We start from the raw sequence: 18,639 nt of genomic DNA, 5'->3' as shown, positions 1-18,639 counted from the left end.
AGACAACTTGGGTTCAAGGTTTTGACTTTAAGCTGTTGTGCCATCTTAAAAGTTGTTTTAAAATCTGTGTGCCCTTTTCATTTGCTGATAGCGGTATTGACAGTGGGAGGTGCTGATATAATCTTAACTATGCTGAAATGCTAATCAGGCTCCTGATATGGTGTTAGAAACTGTCAGCTTTGGAGAAATGTAATTGTTCCATATTAAATCACTCTCACAATTTACGTGCTTTATAGTGATGCAATCCTGACCTTTGACTTCCTTGCCTTCTTCAAAAGCCTGCAGCTGCTTGGAAGGCGTTTTGAAAGATCCATTCTTGAACAGAGCTAATATTTTCAGTTTCATCACATGGTCTGACTGATAATTTAAACATTGAAAGCTTGCTGTTACATTATCTATTTGAAAGGTTCTAAAATATATTTTAAAAGTTTCTGTGTATTTACTGTGGTATTTGTCAGATTGAATTCTCGTTTGCTTTAAAGATCACTTTGAACAGCTGCTAGTCTACTCATGCTGCCTTGCTTCCTGTCTGTATTCCACTGGGAATGAATAAAGTTCGTCTTTAAGGTTGACAAAACCCTACAAAAATGATTGATGCCACACTGGATTTTTAGTTTGTGTTTTCTGTAAAGTTATTTAGTCACTTGAAGACAAAAGAGTTAAAACAAATATTTTAGGGTTATATCATCCATAAGCTAAACAATAAAAGCAACATAGATGTCAAAAATCCTTCAGAAGCCTTTGATGCCTATGCATGTTTAATTTGAGAAGCTGTTTTTAAGGTAACCCAGAAATAATGAAAATTATGCAAAATCGCTAGCTGAGGTAGATGTTAAATCAGCACATGCAATAATCAGAGTTGAAGCCATAGATTGAGATTGAGGTTTAGTAGCTACATGTACTGTAACCCCCATGTTCCTGATTTAGAGCTTCGAGTGAACCATTCACAAGCTTCCATACACTTTACACACAGCGTGTGTAGGAAACCTGATATTGATCTGCTACAAGCTTGGAGTATTTTTAACCTGCCAGAAAGCTTTCAATGTGATTCTCAGGAATCATTTTTGTTCTCTTCTATATTAGGCAAAAAGAAAAAACATAAAATGAGTGTGAGTTATTGACGTTGAACAAATTACTGTGTTTCCTTTTTCTTTTTCCAGTTGCTTGGTTTCTTCTTTTTTGATTAAAAAAAGAGGCAGTATGAATTCTCTCACTTTTCCTGTTTGAAGCAGCATAATTCAGATATGACTATACAGTACCATGTGGGGTATTAAATAAGTATATTTTAAAAAGTGGAAATTTAAGAAGAAAAAGAAAAACCTGAATGTAGACATTTAAATGTTAAAGTAATGAATTATTGAAGAATTCTGTCTATACTTAGTGGATCTAATGTTTTAAAAGGGTTCTATATGGCAGTGGTCCCCAGCCCCAGGGCACCAGTCTGTGGGTCAATTAGTACCGGGCCGCACAAAATGATTACATAACTTACATTATTTCCGGTTTATTTATTATCTGATTCTGAACGATGTTGTATTTCTCTCCGCCACATCTGTCTATGACTCACTCTTGATGCATGTCAAGATGCTTGCCTCGGTTACATGTCTTACCTACATCCATTACCTTCTTAAAGGTGCTGCTCCGGCCGGTAACACATAATACATTACCGCTAAATTGAAACCCCATGCTAGCAAAATTAACAAAAACAACACAGTGGATTCACGTTTATTATTATATTTATAAAATAATTTTTTTTGCAGGTCGTATTACTTAATTTTGTTGTATTTATCCGCCACACCTTAAAGGCCAGTCCATGAAAATATTGTCTGACATTAAACTCGTCTGTGGTGCAAAAAAGGTTGGGGACCACTGCTATATGGTACTGTTACTGTACTGTTACTGCTAATAACAATAACAAACCACAACAAGTTTCCAAAACTTGTAGTGGTTTCCCAGTGGAACACATCACAGACTCCTATAGAAGACTAAATAGAACTTTTTTTTTAGGAGTTTTGGAGTAAAAGTATAAAAATGATAGGGGTAGATTGTGTTTTTCAGTCCCTCTATGAACATTTCGACCACAACTGTCAGGTGTGCAGCACAGTGAAAATGCTGATAAACAGCAATACAGTACATGTCCCATTGCACCTAAGTGAACAGCCTCATGCAAACTACAAATTACATTTTCAACTCTAACAAATTTTGGTCTATACTAGGAAAAAAATTGTCCAATAAATATCCAAAATAATAAATATTTGCATTATATTAGACTGTTAAACCCTTAAACATGAAACACTAATCTACCACCAATTTTAGGATTGGGATTTCACAGGCTTCAACAACAAAGTCATAACATGCAGGTGGGAAACTTGCACACTGATTAGAAGTTTGTGAGACAAAAATGGGAGTGTACTGGACATAGCATGGTGCTGAGATGTTTTTTTTTTTACTATTCTGTGTCACAGTTGATGGGCAAAGACAGGAATAAGCAAAATCTGCATTTGAGAACTAGAGATTAAACAAATCGAACTGGTTAATGCCAATTAAAAATGAAATCGTGCAACCATTGTAAAAAACAGACCTGCATATGGACCTTGATTTGAATTGGAGAGCAATTACTGGGAATGTGTTTGGGTGGCTTCAACTTGTTGCTCCCCTCAAAGAATATAACAGAATATAGAACAGTCAATGGAAGTACACTAAACTTCAATTTGATTAAATGTCTTTCTGATACAGTAATCCCTCATTTACGTTCCAAAACTGCCATCAATAAACGTAAAACCTTGTTAAACGGACACCACCCCAAAAATACTATTTTATTTATATAGTACAGTACTGTATTAACATTTTACTTAATTTCATAATGAATAATCATATTTTTATTTATAAATTTTATTGTTTTAACATAAAACTCCATAAAAACAATTCCCTTTAAGTGTTTTGGTCTATCGTGCTATCCGTGAACGCACGGGAAAATCAGCCAAACATATTGCAATTCCGCGATAAACCGGGGGCGCGAGATTTGAACCGCAATAAAACGGGGGATTAATGTATTCACTAAACACATGGGAAGACAACGAGAACAGCTGCAGAGTGCAAAATCTAAAGGAATAGTTACTTAATGTGTGTGTATGCTGTCAGGGTGTGTCTTTGTGTGTGTGTGTGTTGTGGCTTTGTGATTTTTTTATGTGCGTATACATTTATGTATTTAGTACTAGTGTGTCATTTATCGTTGTGTGTTTTTTTTTGCTTTTGTTGCGAGTAAGTGTGTTATATTATAGCTGTAGCTCCAGTATTATTGGCACCCTTAATAAAAATGAATAATGCATGCAGTGAGTGATATTTTGAGCTCAAACAAACTGTCATCTTTTAGTTTGTTTTGGTGTGGATTTTTTTAAGGCTTTAAAAATTTATTTGGAATAAGTGAGCAAAACTGGCCATGCTCTGACCCCTGATAATAACAGCAACGCTAGGCAATTTTAGATATTTGTGAGTGTATGTACAGTATGCTGACTAGGGCAGATAGAGCTTTTCCTCAGATTGTGTTACCATGCTGTGTAAGGATGCATGAGCAACAGCTGGCCAAAATGCAGTTGGTTGGATTCATATGTCCTAAAATATAACCTTCATTCTCTCTGGTTGCCACTCTTGCCAAATTTAGGAAGAAAATGGCGGTATATTTATAAAATAATCCTGACTATCCCAAATTGTTTTTTTAATTGTCTGTGTATTTTATATATATTAAACTGTCTTTGTGACATCAATGATTTGTCTTTTTTTGTGTCCCATGTTGATAGAGAGCATGTATGTATATACTCACTTTGCAGATTAAGTGCAATTAAAAACTACACTTCATCCTTTGTTTCGTTTAGTCCAGCAATTAGATTTTGTTTTGTGTGTACTGATAACTCTCCCCTTTCTCCTGAAGGGTGCCAATAATTATGGTGTTGACTGTATGTGTATATGTTTGTGCCATCTGTGGGGATGTGTTATATTGTGTCAGTGTGTGTAAAATTTTGCCTGTGTCTGCATGTGTGCTAACAAGAGTTAGGGTAAGATGAGATAAGAGCCTCCCATCAGAAATCAGATGCTAATAACAGTACATGACTCCACAAGCTTGGAAAAAAATGAAAGAATCAATAGACATATAAAATACATTTAGCCTTTTATTTCCTAGTTAATGTATTTATATGTACACACATACATGTATTTGAGTATTTTTTTCTCCTAAAGTCATGATTAGAAAGAGAGGGGCATCAATTTTGTAGTTCTTTGCACATGGCTAAAAAAGTATTATTACGATTTTAAGCAACAACAACAAAAAAACTGTTTTCTCATCATTGCATTTTAAATTTTCCCTCTTTTTTTGCATCTCCCTCTTTTTGCAGGGTCGACGATGAGGCTGTGGTGGACAGAGGCGCTTCCTATGTCAAACACTGTGACAAGGAGGAGGTTGAGAGTATGACATGCACACATGCACACACACACTCATCTTTTGTCTAACAAGCTATACTTGCTCCTTTGTGTTGCTTTGTTTTCTTTGCTCTTTTTGCTGGCGTTGATGCGGTAATGACACATATATTAGGCTAACAGTGGATTATGGGGAATAAAGATAGCGAGTACGCGGACATCATACGCTAAAGACATGTAAAGACATTTGCTATTCTAATCCTCAGTGCACACACAGATCTACGTAAGTGTTGAATTGTGTATGTTTTTAGTGTTTCAAGAATGGGTGTTTGGTAGGGCCATTTATAGAAAAGCCGCTAACCACAGTACACACACTTAAACACTAGTCATTGTGGGCAGAGCATTTTTTGTGCAAATTTTTTCCTTTTAGGTGTTTCTTGTTTTGTCCTATTTGTAATTAAAACAAGAGTGACACATTAATAGCTCATTTTAAATATTACTCCTTCCAAGTAACATGGGCATATAAACACATTATATATAGACACAAATCACAGCCAGTGTTTTGGACTGAATGTCGACAGCTTTGCTGGTGCGGTATCTATCTGCTGACTTTCTCAGAAGAAGAAAAACATCAAAACATTTCGTAGTAGTTGTGATGATTTTACTGTCAACATTTTCCTTTAAGCATTCTGCTTGCCTGTGGAGTTACCTACAGTTTGTTTTTTCTACATTTTCTACGTAAAGATCAGGCTAATAATATGGGTACACCGTTGTCCATGGATACATAATAGACATACAAATCTGTGCATATATATATATATATATATATATATATATATATATATATATATATATATATATATATATATATATATATATATATATATATATATATATATATATATATATATATATATATATATATATATATATATATATATAAATGGAGGAAATTATCCTACGAAGCCCAACACTGCTTCTCAACCTAAGAACAGACACACACAGTTTGTCCTCACAGACAAACTTGGTGGTGAAATCATTATGTTGTGAGACTCAGCAGGGACTGAGACACTTCATAAATGTCAAATACAGGGCAATCTGAGAAATAAAGAAACTAGGGCAGAGTTTACATTGTACATGATCGTATGTGTACTGCAAGTGCTACACTGCATTTGTTAAAAAACAATAAACTAAATTTGATTGAATGACTTCTTCAAAACCCAGACATCAATCCTATTAATCTGTTGCAAGGCTTAAAAACTGCTTGTCACCAATATCTTTCATCCAATCAGCATTTGAACGCATTTGTAAAAAAAATTTGCAAAAATATCTGATGTCAGCTGCTAGAGACAAACTGTAGATGGATAAGGTATCCAAGTTGCAGGTCTGACCCAGGGGGTAGATAAAAATTGCAACTAATAAATGTCAGCTTTTGATGTATAATTAATAAATTTTGCATCACAAAAAATACTTTGCATCTACTAATGTTAAATATGTACGTGTGCAGATAAAACGGTAAATCTAACTTTTAAGTCTATTTCAAATCCAGGTTGTAACACCACTAAAAATACAACTTTTTATGATGTCATTATCAATGTTGCAATTGGTCAGAATTGTGTGTGTGTGTGTGTGTGTGTGTGTGTGTGTGTGTGTGTGTGTGTGAGAGAGAGAGTTTGCATATGTTGTTGATCACTATCATACACTCATTAGTTTATAAATAAACAACAACTACTTCCTGTTCAGCAGTAATAACAGAGGAGAGTTTTGTGCCTGTTAACTTCACTTCACACAGAAACAACTGTCTCTGTTTCTGTTTCTGTTTCTCTCTCTCTCTCTCTCTCTCTCTCTCTCTCTCTCTCTCTCTCTATCTATCTCTCTCTCTTTCTCTCTTTCTCTCTTTCTTTCTCCCTCTTTTCAATAATAAGAATTATTGAAAAATACTTTTAACAGATTAGTTAATTACTTTTACAGTTAAATGTCTACCTTTTACTTGTAGTGCCTGTTTTTATATAAAAAAAGATTATTAGATTTTTGTTTGATTAATGAGATCATGATTTTTATTTTAAACTGTGCTAACCAAGTGCAATTATAATGTTTTATGTGTGTGTGTGTCTGTGTGTACAGGCCATCACACAGTGTACATCGGTGTCAATGTGCCTAAGAGTTATCGTCGCCGACGGAGACACAGAAGACGCTCAAGTCACAAAGAAAAAAAAGAACGATCAAACGAAGGAGTAAGCGACAAATCAGACACTGAGAATGTGGATGACTCTGCCTCCAGCATCCTCAAACCTCTCAGTAAGTGACATGGTGCTAAACTATCTAGCATGCACCTAGACTTTGTCTCCTCTACAATGCAATAACAATAATAACTACTTCATATGGCTTTTTTCACTTGCTTTGATTGTAGTCCATTTAAAGTAAATAAGTAAGATTAGAATATAAAAATCCCACTTTAAATGAAATGACTGTCATTTTTTGGAGAATATTGCCAGTTTATTGAGTAGAATAGCCCAGAAGAATAAATCCAGCGCTGTATTTATTATATCTAGACTGCCCAAAGTCACTGGTTGTCTTTTTTAAATCAAAAGATCCCCCATTACACTTATTCACAAAACTAATGAGAATTTCTCACACACTTATCCCTAACTTACAGTCCAAAATGACTCATTTGTTAAGGGGATGGTTTGCAAAAGGACATTCTTCTCGTTCTTTGTCCTCTTCTGCCACATTAAGCTGCATTAAGGCACAGTGTGGTTTTTCCTCAAGTGGTTCTTTTTTAGCACGTCTTTGACTTTAGGCTTGTTTTTCTCTTATAAAATGTGTGTGGTTATAGTAAGTGATGAGGGGTTAGGAAAGCAGGTAATTGTTCATGAATATGACTAGATGAGTTCAAATGTGTATGTTATTTGTTTGATCTGGCCTTTATTCACGGTTCAGCAGAAAAGTGTTTGTGTCCAATATTACAAATATTTGTAATGAATTCAGCTGTCATAATGCCTTGTTTCTCTTTATCTCATACATGCCAGACCACATTATAGTGTTCATACACAATATGTCTCTTGTAGGCGCTTTAGCAGCTTTGTAATTATGGTCATAGCTACAAGTATCCTGTCCTTTCCTATTCTTTTTGCTTACTAAGACAGAAAAACATCTTGGGTTTAAGCAAAGCAGCACACCAGTACCATTATCTCTCTTGGGTACCACTTTAAGTTTTTTCCTGCAAATTACGCCATATTAATTAGATGTCATTGACCCCCATCATTAAGCAAATATTTATAGATGTCTATGGCTAAATGTATGTCTAAATCATCATGGTCTGCATATGGACTGGTTATGACATATGACATTCCACTTTATGAGGAGAATCTATTCTTTCTGCATCTCTTCTTTCAGCATACACTAGTCATTTCTTCAAACTTGTTGCTTAGTCTTAATGGTGTTGTGTTGTTCATAGCATTATAGCCATACGTTATGCAGGTTGATCCTTGCCTAATGCTAACATATTTCAATCTGGATATGGGTGTCTGTTAAAATGCTGTAAATCTGGCATGAATTCTCAAACCATTCCTTCTGGTAGATTTTGTCATGATTGCATTGTCCGTTTTCTGTATATTTTTTTAGGTCCAATTTATTGCTGTTTTTTTCTTTATGAACTGGTGTATCATCATGCTCATTAAAATGCTCATATCATGCTCATATCATCAAGTCATTAGAAGATGAGTAAATTGTGGTCCTGTAAGGATATATGGTCAACAACAATTCTCAAATAGGCTGTGTCATTCAAGCAATGATTGAATAATTATTGGTATTAACAAGCACATAGTGTACCACAAAAACTTTCCCCACACCGTTACACCACCTCTACCAGTCTGAACTGTTGGGTTCATTGGTTCATTTAAATAGCATTAAGTTCTGATTTATCAGACCAGGTTACGTTCAACTGTCGAGTTTAGGGGAATCTGTGTTAACTAGAGCCTTATATATATATATATATATATATATATATATATATATATATATATATATATATATATATATGTATATATATATATATATATATATATATATATATATATATATATATATATATATATATATATATATATATATACATATACATATATATATATATATATATATATATATATATATATATATATATATATATATATATATATATATATATATATATATATATATATATATATATATATATATATATATATATATATATATATATATATATATATATATATATATATATATATATATATATATATGTGTATATATATATATGTATATATATATATATATATATATATATATATATATATATATATATATATATATATATATATATATATATATATATATACTGCCATGATCTTTTTGCTCTTGTAGCATAGCCTCCCCAGTCTTTGACATGTTTGTTTGTGTATGTGTGTTTGTAAGGATGTGTTGACTTTTGGGAGGCCTTTGCTTTGCCCTGATCTAGCATGATATGTCAATTCCACAGCATGAATGCACATATGCAAAATCAAACGCTACCCTACTGCTCACTACATTTGTCTAGATAAAATGAAGGTAACAGAAAAATTCTAAGAATTGAATGTGAGTGCAGAAACAGGGCAACGCAATTCTTATGTATACATTTTCAATGCTCATAAAATTTCAGTGTAGATGAAGATGATTTTCTCAGAACATTGAGATTATGCAGATATGCAGTTTCATGTTGGGTACAGCTAAACAATAATGTAGTTGTTTGTTTATAGGTTTGTCAAATGAAATTATAAATGTAATAAAGATATTATTATTTAATTTATATAAAAATTTTTATTTAATATTCTCTAAATAATACAGCATTTTACATTGTTTTTACAGCACACATGAATTATTACATGCTGTCTTGGTTTTGGTCTTCAATTTATCTTCTCTATCTACAGTCTCTCCGGCAGCCGAACGGATCCGCTTTATTCTGGGTGAGGAAGAAAGCGGCCCGGCCCCTCCACAGTTATTTACTGAACTTGATGAGCTTCTCACTACTGATGGCAATGAGGTTGAATGGAAGGAGACAGCCAGGTAACATTAACACACACACACACACACACACACACACACACACACACACACACACACACACACACACACACACACACACACACACACACACATTATATAACAAAGTACACAAAAGGAATGAGAAAATCCAGTTAATAGTGTATCTTTTCTGTTTGACTTGAATTTACTTTGCTGCACTCAGTTCCTCCTTCCAAAAGACCCACAAGCCTATACCACTAAACCTTTTGTGAGAATTTCTTTAAATTTCTATGATTTGACATGGGGTTTGACAATAAAACTAAAACACTGTCCACTAGAAAATTTGATGTTTTACGTATATGTACGGATATATAAACGTGTAAATATATATATATTTATGGCTTTAAGGCTTTACTGATTGCACACTCACAAGTCATGAGAAGAGTCTGAAGATTGAATTAGCAGAGCAATTGCACAGCAGTAAATAAAATATTGCAATGAGATCCAGGGTAATATCAGCATACCATCATGTCTAAAAGGGATGTCTGGGTACTATGCCAAATTGTATCCAAAAAAACATAAAACCATAGCTGCCAACTCCACCAATACTGTTTGTTGGGAGCTGCAGTATCAGTATCAGTATTCATGGTCAGGCTGCTAAAGCCAAACCTTTGGTCACTCATGGCACTGCCAAATGTTGGTTTAATGGAGCCAGCAGCGAAAATCTTGGGGTGTTGACAATGTGAAAAATATATTGTTCTCTGTTGAAGAACAATTCTGTTCTCAAGAAGCAATTCAGTCACAAACTCCTATTACTTTTTAGCCCTGTGTTCCTGCAAACCTGTGTGTGTATAAGGGGAATTAGACAAACAGAGCTTTTTGAGTCACAGAGATAAACTGATAGTACAGTTATTAATTTTACAGTGCATTGCTCTCTGGCTAATGGAATATGAGAATAAATAAATAAATAAAATTAAAACAATTATAAAAAGGGAATTTTTTTTTTTAGATTTTCCATTATTTATCTGTATCTCCCAAGCCGATTTTATTATTATTTTTAATCATTTGTATTTTTCATGGCTGGAAGAGTTCTTAGGACAGAGTTTTCTATGTTTTTCTGTTTCTCAGTAACCTCAGTACCTTAAAAAGAGACAAACAGACAGGTGAGGGAGTGACTGTTTACAGCAAATAAGTAAAAATCCTGGAAGTTCAACAACATTAAATGTAACAATAAACAGTTGAAAAAAATTGTTGCAACAAGTGTAATTCGATAATGAACTAAAAAATAAAGTATTGGCATATGATGTTGATATATTATTGGCAAATTATTGTTTTATTCCATTTATTGATGTATTTATTTATTTATAACACAAACACTAGGTATTTTATGTTTTTTCCTTGCTATCAAAATATTATTCTGAAATTCAGTAAAACGTTTTTAATTATGTATGCTCCCATGCAAAAATTAGGTGAACCCAAAAAGGAAAATATTAAGCAATTATTAAGATAGAATTGTCTTAACAGCAAGTCATTGATTAGAATATGGGCAAAAATGTTATTATTGTAATAACCCTAACCCAAAACGAATACACTCCTGAGGCCTCATGTGCTACCATTTGGTCATTTACTTTTCCTATAGTTAAAAACTATAAACTCGGGAAATTCACTTATGTAGCTTATCTGTTCAAGGAATGGCATATCATTGATGAGCCTGTGCTCTGAATATCTTATGTACAACTTTTAAATCAGGGATTTGAAATGTTAGTCATTATTGTAATTTTAAGTTATACAAATTTTACTTTACTGCAAAGTACGGTATATGTAAAATTGAACACTGTGTCTTTGCATCTTACTAAAAGTTCATAGTTTATTTCAATTAAATTTTATATATACCATTTAACAATGGTAATTGTCCCAAAGCAGCTTTACACAAATATATAAATATTAATGTGCAAAATGCGCCCGTGTCTATCAATTGATATAAAACATTTTTACTCGGTTTCGTGAATAATGAATTTATAAGTACTGCTATTAAAAAAGTTAAACAAATTTAGAATGTATTAATGTATGTGTTTTTCCATGTAGATGGATCAAGTTTGAAGAGAAAGTGGAAGAAGGTGGAGAGAGGTGGAGTAAGCCTCATGTGGCCACACTGTCTCTTCACTCACTGTTCGAGCTAAAGAAGTGTTTAGAAAAGGGCACTGTCATGCTTGACATGGAGGCTAACTCACTCCAGCAGATTGTCGGTAAAAAATTACTTATTTACTAAAATCAGAACAACACAAAAATACGTGAATGGATGTAATTCACAGAAGAGCATGATTCTGCTTTAAACACCAGATTAAAAAGAAAATGTTTTTGTAATTGTGAACCAGAAGTTTATTTTATACAGTACACTCATCTGCTGACACTTAATAGGATACAATTTCATATGAATTAATGTATTCAGCAAGTAAGCTAAATAAAAACAGGGTGAAATAGCTTTACATGTAGTAATATTGCTACATTACAAAAAATTAATTGTAGGTCAATATCTTAAGTAGGGAAACTAGTTTTTTATTAAATCTCTCGGTTTCTCTGTCTGTCATCCTCTCACCTCGCTCATTCTCTCATTCTCTCAGACATGATCACAGACACTCAGATTGAGATGGGGCTATTGAAGGCCGAGTTGAAGGAGAAGGTTACATACACGCTGCTGCGTAAACACCGCCACCAGACAAAGAAGTCCAACCTGCGCTCGTTGGCTGACATTGGTCGAACTGTATCGAGTGCAAGTAGGCTGTTTTCAAACCAAGAGAATGGTAAAGCTGTCTTACTACTTTTTTTAACTACAATTTCTTTCTTAGTAACTTTCTTTCCATATCCGTGTTTCAACACTATCGTGACCTTTGGCTTTACATTTCATTGCTAACACTACTATTTTAATACTATTTTTTCCAAATACTAGAATAGTCAGTTTTATCAGAATGTCAGATTTTGTTTATTTATGTATTTTATTACAATACTGCTTTAAGAGAGGCACTTACATTTAAGGCCCAGCATTCTTGGCGTAGAAAATGCAGACTGATGATTGAAGTTTGTTATTTATTTGTTTGTTTGCAAATTTGCAATTACAGATCTAACAGCAGTTGATATTATTTCTAATATAATATTGCATAAAAAGCCCTAGTTTTAATTAGCACAAATTCAATTTTAATAAAAATTTTGTAATGAAATACAGTAATGAAATACATCTTTGGTATGTTGTCTTACAGCTTAAGTTTACAGCTAATTTTATGTCCACAGAATTTGTAGCATGACATTTATACTTATTTATAAATAATTGTGCAATTTGAGTTTAATTTATTATTATTATTACTAGAGTTAGTTGTGATGAGTATGTTGTTTATTAGAATTGTTCAATAGCTGTAAAGCTCATGCTCAGGACAGGCAGATATTATTTTATGATCATTTCTATTAGACACAATTTAGCAGTGCAGGTATATTTCCATGTCCATTACCTGTGATAAACATGTGAATTATCAGTGTAGATGGACTATATTTAAATACTTTCTGTACAATGAACATGACTGACATTCTTGTAAGAACACTAAAGAGAGATGAGTTCAAGTTAAGAGTATTTTTTAAATATAATTTAGAGCATGTTCTGCATAAAGCTTTTCTGTACTTTGTTATCGAAATTTACATTTCTGTCTGTTCTCTTCTTTTTTCTCCCCTTCCGTTTACCTCCTGCCATTGTTTTCTTTTTTCTCTGTGTGTGTGTGTGTGTGTGTGTGTGTGTGTGTGTGTGTGTGTGTGTGACATGACAGTACGTAGTTCTATTGACCACTCCGTTCCACGATTTAGCATCTCTGAAATTGAAGGACAAATACAGAGGCAGAGAAGCAACAGCACAGGTCTGCCCTGTAAGTCTAGAGCAAGAGATTAAATCAAGATGTAAAACTTCACACTCTTTTTAGGCTTAATACAAATCTAATCTAACCTAAGAGTAGATTACTCTGGTGTGAAGGATAAAAAAAAAACACTAAATTGGGCTCCATTTTTGAAGACTGTATCCCATTATTCAGGTTCAGGATGGTAAACACAGGCTTTAAATCAGAAAGAACAGTTCCTAGAAAATGGAATATTATAACATTTTGTTGTGAGAAACCTTAAATAATCTCAAAACAATGTCAAATTTGTCCTCATTAAATTTATAAATTTGGTCCAGTGAAAAAATCCAATATGAACAGAGATGATGCTGTGTTTCACACAGTGCAAGAATGAATTGAGAGTAACAGAACAAAAGATATGTCTGTTCTATCACCTTTCAGGGAACAAGAAGTGTCCCTGACACTGATTCCACAAATTATATAAATGCTGCTAGTTTGCTACTGATATGGGTGGAGCAGACCAACAGAATTGATCATTTGGCAGTACAGTGGAATATTTCAACTTATTTATGACAACCCTCCTTTAAAGCACAGGCAAAACACTACACCAGTATTTTTCTGGCTTCAAGCTAAAGCTTTAAAGCCTTTTTTTTTCGGCTCAATTCTTCTTGCTGTATATTATATAGTATATATTTCACATATGTTTCATATACAGTGAGGAAAATAAGTATTTGAACACCCTGCTATTTTGCAAGTTCTCCCACTTAGAAATCATGGAGGGGTCTCAAATTGTCATCGTAGGTGCATGTCCACTGTGAGAGACATAATCTAAAAAAAAAAAATCCAGTAATCACAATATATGATTTTTTAACTACTTATTTGTATGATACAGCTGCAAATAAGTATTTGAACACCTGAGAAAGTCAATGTTAATATTTGGTACAGTAGCCTTTGTTTGCAATTACAGAGGTCAAACGTTTCATGTAGTTTTTCACCAGGTTTGCACACACTGCAGGAGGGATTTTGACCCACTCCTCCACACAGATCGTCTCTAGATCAGTCAGGTTTCTGGCCTGTCACTGAGAAACATGGAGTTTGAGCTCCCTCCAAAGATTCTCAATTGGGTTTAGGTCTGGAGACTGGCTAGGCCATGCCAGAACCTTGATATGCTTCTTACAGAGCCACTCCTTGGTTATCCTGGCTGTGTGCTTCGGGTCATTGTCATGTTGGAAGACCCAGCCTCGACCCATCTTCAATGCTCTATCTGAGGGAAAGAGGTTGTAACCTTGGAAACGGTGGTCCCAGCTCTTTTCAGGTCATTGACCAGCTCCTTCCGTGTAGTTCTGGGCTGATTTCTCACCTTCCTTAGGATCATTGAGACCCCACTAGGTGAGATCTTGCATGGAGCCCCAGTCCGAGGGAGATTCATGTTTACCTTATTTCCATTTTCTAATGATTGCTCCAACAGTGGACCTTTTTTCACCAAGCTGCTTGGCAAGTTCCCCGTAGCCCTTTCCAGACTTGTGGAGGTGTACAATTTTGTCTCTAGTGTCTTTGGACAGCTCTTTGGTCTTGGCCATGTTAGTAGTTGGATTCTTACTGATTGTATGGGGTGGACAGGTGTCTTTATGCAGCTAATGACCTCAAACAGGTGCATCTAATTTAGGATAATAAATGTAGTGGAGGTGGACATTTTAAAGGCAGACTAACAGGTCTTTGAGGGTCAGAATTCTAGCTGATACACAGGTGTTCAAATACTTATTTGCAGCTGTATCATAAAAATAAATAGTTTAAAAATCATATATTGTGATTTCTGGATTTTTTTTTTTTTTAGATTATGTCTCTCACAGTGGACATGCACCTACGATGACAATTTCAGACCCCTCCATGATTTCTAAGTGGGAGAACTTGCAAAATAGCAGGGTGTTCAAATACTTATTTTCCTCACTGTATTTCACTTGTTTTAGTTTTTGTGTTATATATAAATAGGTGACTTCATTAAACCAAATAATTTTATTCCTAACAAATAAACAAATTAGTTGAGGCTATTACATGTGATTTAGAATGTTACCATGTCAGAGGTTTAATTAACAGATTCAGTTAAATAGGTGAGGTGAAGATGTTAATGTGCTTAAACTTATTTATGTAAGTGATTACAAAGAACATGCATAGAGTGGCAGACAACCTGTCGTAACATCAGTCAGTAATTTATCCCTGTCATGATCTCACACTTGCTTGACTTTGCAACTTTTCCCTGTTGTCATGACAGTGTTACTCTGAGAATTAAGGTCGGATTAGAGAAAGAAAAAAAAACACAAAACACAAAGACATTAATTAGTCGCACATCTCTTGTAATAGATACACATTCCTTTTATATTTGTGCATATTTTTCATTATGTTCGTAAGTCTACAACAACTAAAATGTAGATGTAAAATCTTTAAGTGACAGCAGACACAAGACATCACAGGCATAATCATATGGCTTTATACGCTGAGCCACAAGCACACACCGTGTTTGATTGAATATTATATCTTCATGCCTAATTATGTACACTTCTCAGTGTTCATTGAAACTAAACCTTCTTACTAACTAAACCATTTTCACAATGTTTCCAGCTGCACTCAATACCACAGAATCACCACGATCATAAGATTATATAACACCATCATCTTGTGGTTTATTTTTGCTTACACCATGAGATAACAGCCCTACTCTTTACTGGCACAAGATTTATTACAACTAACCATCCTAATTAATTACACAACAAAAAAGCTAGACAGCCTGGGACACACTTTTAATCCTGCCATTGCTGACTATTATTAACGGCTAATAGCATGAGAGCATCAGCTGATTAGTGGTTTGTACAAGACATATGCAAAGTATAAATTTACACAAAGGTTTAATCTGTTCCTGAAAAACTGTGCCAAGGTACATTTAGTACATCATAGTTTAAATGTAGAGTAGCACATTTATAGAAACTTTTTTTTGCATCCTTACTGATGCTAAAGAACTATGTGAACATACACACACAGTACAAAAGTACCTTTCAAATAACTCAATGATAGAACATTTTCTGTAACGGAAGGAAATTGTGAAATCTTGAGATTGGCACATAGATATTACTCTGATTGTTTTATAAGCATATTATACTATATAACAATTTAAATATTCAAGCTGAAAGATTTAGACTTTAAAGAAAATTATGAAGTTGAATAAATAAATAAATAAATAAACCTTTTTTTCTTCTTTTTCAAATATTTGGTACAGTATAACTTTTAGTGGTCAGATATCTGACCACTGACCATAACAGCTGACTAGAAATATTAATCATATGAACTCTTATACTCTATAATAGTGGATCAGAGGCCATAAAAAAGAAAGCACTAAAGTTTAAAGACAAGCTTCACATAGCAGAGCTTTAAATTAACAAAAAGCAACTTGAACTTTCCCTTAAGGTGCATAAGGTACATTTGTTTGGTTTCATTCTCTTTAATATTTTAATTGTTTTGAGGTTAATCTCAGAGCTCTGTTTTATTCCTACAGGTAGTCCTAATACAGCTCCCAACAACCTGACCTCCAGCAGCCTTAATGACCTCTCTGACAAGCCTGAGAAGGACCAGGTAGGATCCGGAGTGTGTCCATAAGAAAAATAGGGTGTTCTTGCACATTTTCTATTTTAACCTGCTTTAAACTAGGATTTAATAGCATGATTGCTCTGAGTTGCCATGCAATTGAGCTGATTTTATAAAAGCAGGTCTTTCAGTATGGATAAGAGAAACGTTTGTGAAATAAAAGTGAAGCTTGGGATATTTAAGACCTATTTAAACTTTCATCATGAATGCCAGTGAAGGAAGTCAACAATTGTTATTTACACCTGTTTCCAAAGGTGTATCTTTTTTAATGTACAAGCACATATGCAAACATGCATACTTAATTTTTATTAGCTTTACACACAAACACACAGACACACATTCTCTATTCCTTAACTCGTGTACACTATAATGCCATATGTGTGTGGACAACATGTGTGATGTTTAAACATCCCATTCTAGAATTATTCTAGATTTTATATCCACTTTACTGTTGTAACCTCAAAATCTTTAGGTTTGTCAGAATGTAGCTGTGTGATTTTGCTAATTCAGACACGAGAATTTGTGAGGTCAGGTTTTAACATCAGTCTGAGGTATAATCGTTGTCTCAGATTGTCTCAAAGGTTGAGTTAGGACTCTTTGCAGGCCACACAAGTTAGTTCTTCCATGTTGGCAAACCATTTTGTACACAGGGTCATTGTCCTGCCAGATAGGAAAATCGTAAAGCTAAAGCTTACAAAGACTATACTATAGAATTCTGTCCCTCCAACATTGTGGAAAAACTCGCCTATGGATGTCATGGTCAGGTTATCAAAAACATTAGGCCATGTAGTGTACATAAAAAAGCTCCAAAGCATCTTATTTTCTATTACACACATGAAAATTGGCGCACATGCTTCCTCTCTCTTCTTGTTCTCTCACACACACTTAAATACAAACAGCTCTTTCTCCAATGCTGTCAGAACACCACAAACTCTAAATTACTTTTCAGTGATTATCTTGGTTAAAAATTTCACACAGTCCCTTTCTTAGATTAATTAACTCTAGTCTGAAGGAATTTTCACTCTCAATCAGAGAAATTGGTTTTCCTGAACCTTGTCTGCTTGCGTCAGAACCCTGATATTCGTTATGTAAACACCAATGCTACTGTATAAATCCCACCTCTGGGTCGTTACTGTCAGAGAACCACCAGCCACGCCTCCCTCCTGCACTCAACACTCTCACTCCGCCTCTCCCTCCTAATAATCACCAACACCTGTTCCCCATTTACATTGCCCTTTATAAGGGCCCCGTTTCCCCTCAGTCACCGTCCGATCTACAGATTACTCCATAGATCCTCACGGACTTACTTATGCTCGGTGTACTTCCTAGTTCTTGGCTCCATTTCGCTAGAAGCATGCTGTTTTGTGTATGACAGCAAATAAAGCTATTTCTACTTCACTCGTGGTTTCTGGCATGTGGTCTATTCGTGACAGTTACACTGATAACCCCGATAACATTTTATCCGAAGTTCAAGGTTAAACATTCACACGCAAGATCGAGAATGCTTTGTGTGTAATTCAGTGCATGAGCATTGGTAGTACAAAGCTGTAATATCCATCTTTTTTCATAATGTTTAAATTCACTGTCTGTGAAATTATGACACGATGGGTCTATTTGACGATTAAAATAGATGATAAGCATATGAGTCCATTGGCCAGGCTTTTTGCTTTGTTTCTCAATATATTTA

General features: G+C 34.3%; 1 protein-coding gene across 6 annotated transcripts in view; it reads left to right on the top strand.

Moving 5' to 3' along the window:
- The window catches only part of slc4a4b (solute carrier family 4 member 4b), a 44,565-nt gene that overhangs the window by 9,542 nt on the left and 16,384 nt on the right, over nt 1–18,639 (top strand). For 4 of the 6 annotated variants that reach the window (XM_046867493.1, XM_046867495.1, XM_046867492.1 and 1 more), the window contains exons 2-8: nt 4,386–4,456; nt 6,532–6,705; nt 9,354–9,489; nt 11,533–11,693; nt 12,069–12,248; nt 13,257–13,352; nt 16,864–16,940. In XM_046867493.1, the coding sequence (XP_046723449.1) occupies nt 4,386–4,456; nt 6,532–6,705; nt 9,354–9,489; nt 11,533–11,693; nt 12,069–12,248; nt 13,257–13,352; nt 16,864–16,940 (895 nt within the window). The remainder of the gene's footprint in view (nt 1–4,385; nt 4,457–6,531; nt 6,706–9,353; nt 9,490–11,532; nt 11,694–12,068; nt 12,249–13,256; nt 13,353–16,863; nt 16,941–18,639) is intronic. The other 2 variants (XM_046867497.1, XM_046867496.1) reach the window with 1 other exon arrangement.

This window comes from Silurus meridionalis, chromosome 15, assembly GCF_014805685.1.
Source record: "Silurus meridionalis isolate SWU-2019-XX chromosome 15, ASM1480568v1, whole genome shotgun sequence".
In the NCBI taxonomy this organism is placed as follows: domain Eukaryota; kingdom Metazoa; phylum Chordata; class Actinopteri; order Siluriformes; family Siluridae; genus Silurus; species Silurus meridionalis.
The sequence above is the reverse complement of the archived record's forward strand: the minus strand, read 5'-3'. Positions and strand labels throughout refer to the sequence as shown.